Source organism: Apis dorsata, unplaced genomic scaffold, assembly GCF_000469605.1.
Source record: "Apis dorsata unplaced genomic scaffold, Apis dorsata 1.3 scaffold_390, whole genome shotgun sequence".
Lineage (NCBI taxonomy): Eukaryota > Metazoa > Arthropoda > Insecta > Hymenoptera > Apidae > Apis > Apis dorsata.
Window position 1 is genome coordinate 465,461 of NW_006263651.1, and position 2,409 is coordinate 467,869.

General features: G+C 40.6%; 1 protein-coding gene across 1 annotated transcript in view; it reads left to right on the forward strand.

The window, feature by feature from the left end:
* The window catches only part of LOC102671451 (ETS-like protein pointed), a 112,778-nt gene that overhangs the window by 79,151 nt on the left and 31,218 nt on the right, over positions 1-2,409 (forward strand). The window contains exon 4 of the mRNA XM_006619092.2: positions 1,162-1,457. Coding sequence (XP_006619155.2) covers positions 1,162-1,457 — 296 coding nt within the window. The remainder of the gene's footprint in view (positions 1-1,161; positions 1,458-2,409) is intronic.

Here is a 2,409-nt window from a genome sequence, read left to right on the forward strand (position 1 = left end):
CTCGTCGTCGAGATCCAAAAGTCTATTTACATTCGGAACGAAGAATAATACATGGCGGCGAAGAGCAAGAATTTCTTCATCTTCCAAAAAAACGTTAATTGGAATCGAGCAACGAAAAGAACAAAGGACAAAATTCCATTCGACGAATTCCAAAAGCCTATTATATTCCAGGACAAAGAATAATACATCGCAAAGGAGAAGATGAAAAGAAGAAGAAGAAGAAGAAGAAGAAGAAAAAGAAGAGTAGGAGGGATATCTCGCCAAAGGACGATCTCGTCAAATCCACGAATTTCAAAAATTCCCCGCTACATCGAGGACAAAGAATAATACACATCGCAGAGCAAAAGAAGAAGAAGAAGAAGAAGAGGAGCATCGCGCCATAAGGCGTACGCCGAGTTGTGCGCGGCATAGAGCAAGCGTACCTACAACGACGATGCACCTGCACCTGCCCGCCAGTTGCACCCCTCTTTACGACGATGCTATCTAGGATGGTGTGCATGCCCCCCTCGCCTCTGCTCGCTTTCGCTGCTCCTGCCGCCGCCGCCGCCGCGACACCTGACGCACTCCTCCTCCGTGTACACGCGCCTCTCTCTCTCTCTCTCTCTCTCTCTCTCTCTCCGCACGATGACGCGAGCGCGCGCGTGCACGCCGCTTTGTGAGAAGTACCATTAACCTGGCTTCTCACACATCCACCGGTCCCGATTCTTCCAAGTCTGCCTCTCTCTCTTTCTCTCTCTCTCTCTCTTCGAGGAAAGTTTACCACCTACCGACGATTTTGGTAGGGAATATTGTTGGTAGGTTCCTCGAATGCGCGGCTCTGTTCAAGAGAGGAGTTTAGGATTTTGAAGGTTTTGGTTATGGATATTTCTTGGGGGGAAGGATATTATTATGATGCACGTTCGAGTTTTTGGATCTCTTTTAGAGGAAGATTTTTTTTAAGGGATTTTTTTAAGAGATTGAGATTTCTTCAATTAGATTGTAATTGTAATTTATCGAAAATTTTATCTCTCCAATTGTGAAGAATTCTTGTTCAACTACTTTTTTTTAGAATTTTTTTTATTAAATCCCCTTTCCTCGAGGTGTAGAAGAATCTAAAATTTTCGAACAAATCGAGGTTAAATTGAGAGATTTAATAACGGGGGATGTATCATCACGTTTCAGATATACCGGCACAAGTGCCGCCGTTAACACCTGGGACCAACAAGAAGATGACCGAGGCCCTGGAGGCCTCTTTCGCCTCCTGGGAGAAGGAACGAGTCCGCCTCAACATAACCAAAGGTGAGTGCCGCCTTTTTTCCTTCCTTTTCTTCTTCTTCTTCTTCTTCTTCTTCTCTCGATACACGATATATCCCAATCTCGCGGAAAACGTTCCTTTCTTTTTTTCTTTTCTTTTTTTCTCTCTTTTTTTGCTCCCTTCTCTTTATGCGCGTTTCATGGCGTACAGGTTTCTCGACGATTTCTAATTATCCTCTCATTACCGCGATACAGCGATCCTGATTCGCGAGCTTTGACGGTTTCATCTGAAAAAAACATATTTTCTTCTTTGCATATCGATTACTCGATTCATTTATGCGTGAGTGATTTCTTTTTTTTATTTCTTCTTCTTATTTCAATGATTTTTTTTTGTCAATATTTATAGATCGATATTAAAGTAAAACAGAGATGTTATTAATTTTAATCTGCTTAAATTGTCATTTAATGATAAATAAATCGATACAAGTCGAACATTAATCACCATTAAAATGTAATTATTTAATCAAAAATAAGAAACATTATTGATCTTGTTTTTGCATACTTATTATTGCATAATCAGCCAAGGTTTTAATTGACGTAACATTGTATATTTTCTCTGTCTCGCTTCATCCTTCAAAAACCGTACATACATTTTACGCTATGACGCAATCAATCTCAATATTCCAAAATCAGAGTTGAGCAAAAAATAATTAGTTAAAAATCTGGAATAAAGTATTGCTTTAATCAATTACTTATCACTAAATTAAATTTATTCGCGGTTATTATAATCCGTTTCTCGTCCAACCAGTACAATTATTACGCGTTGAACGACAAATTATTAAAAACTAACTTTATTCGTAACCTCAACTGTCCTCCTTAAACTCCAAAACCATCCAACAAAAAAAAAAGAAGAAAAAGAAGCACTTGAACCGATTTATCCCGAGAAGATTACCCCGATCGAGCGACGAAAAGAGAAAAAAAGAAAGAAAGAAAGAAAAAACGAACGAAAGAATGGGAGAAAAACGAAAAGGCAAAAACCAGTCTTCTCGTCTCGTTGCACAATCGGTCACGGTCGGGCGCGGGCGGGTGAAATTTGTCGAAAAATCGTGGCGGGCCGCTCGTGGCCCTTTCGAAATGAAGGGGAGGAGGAGGGGGAGGTGGTGCGTGCATCGCGTC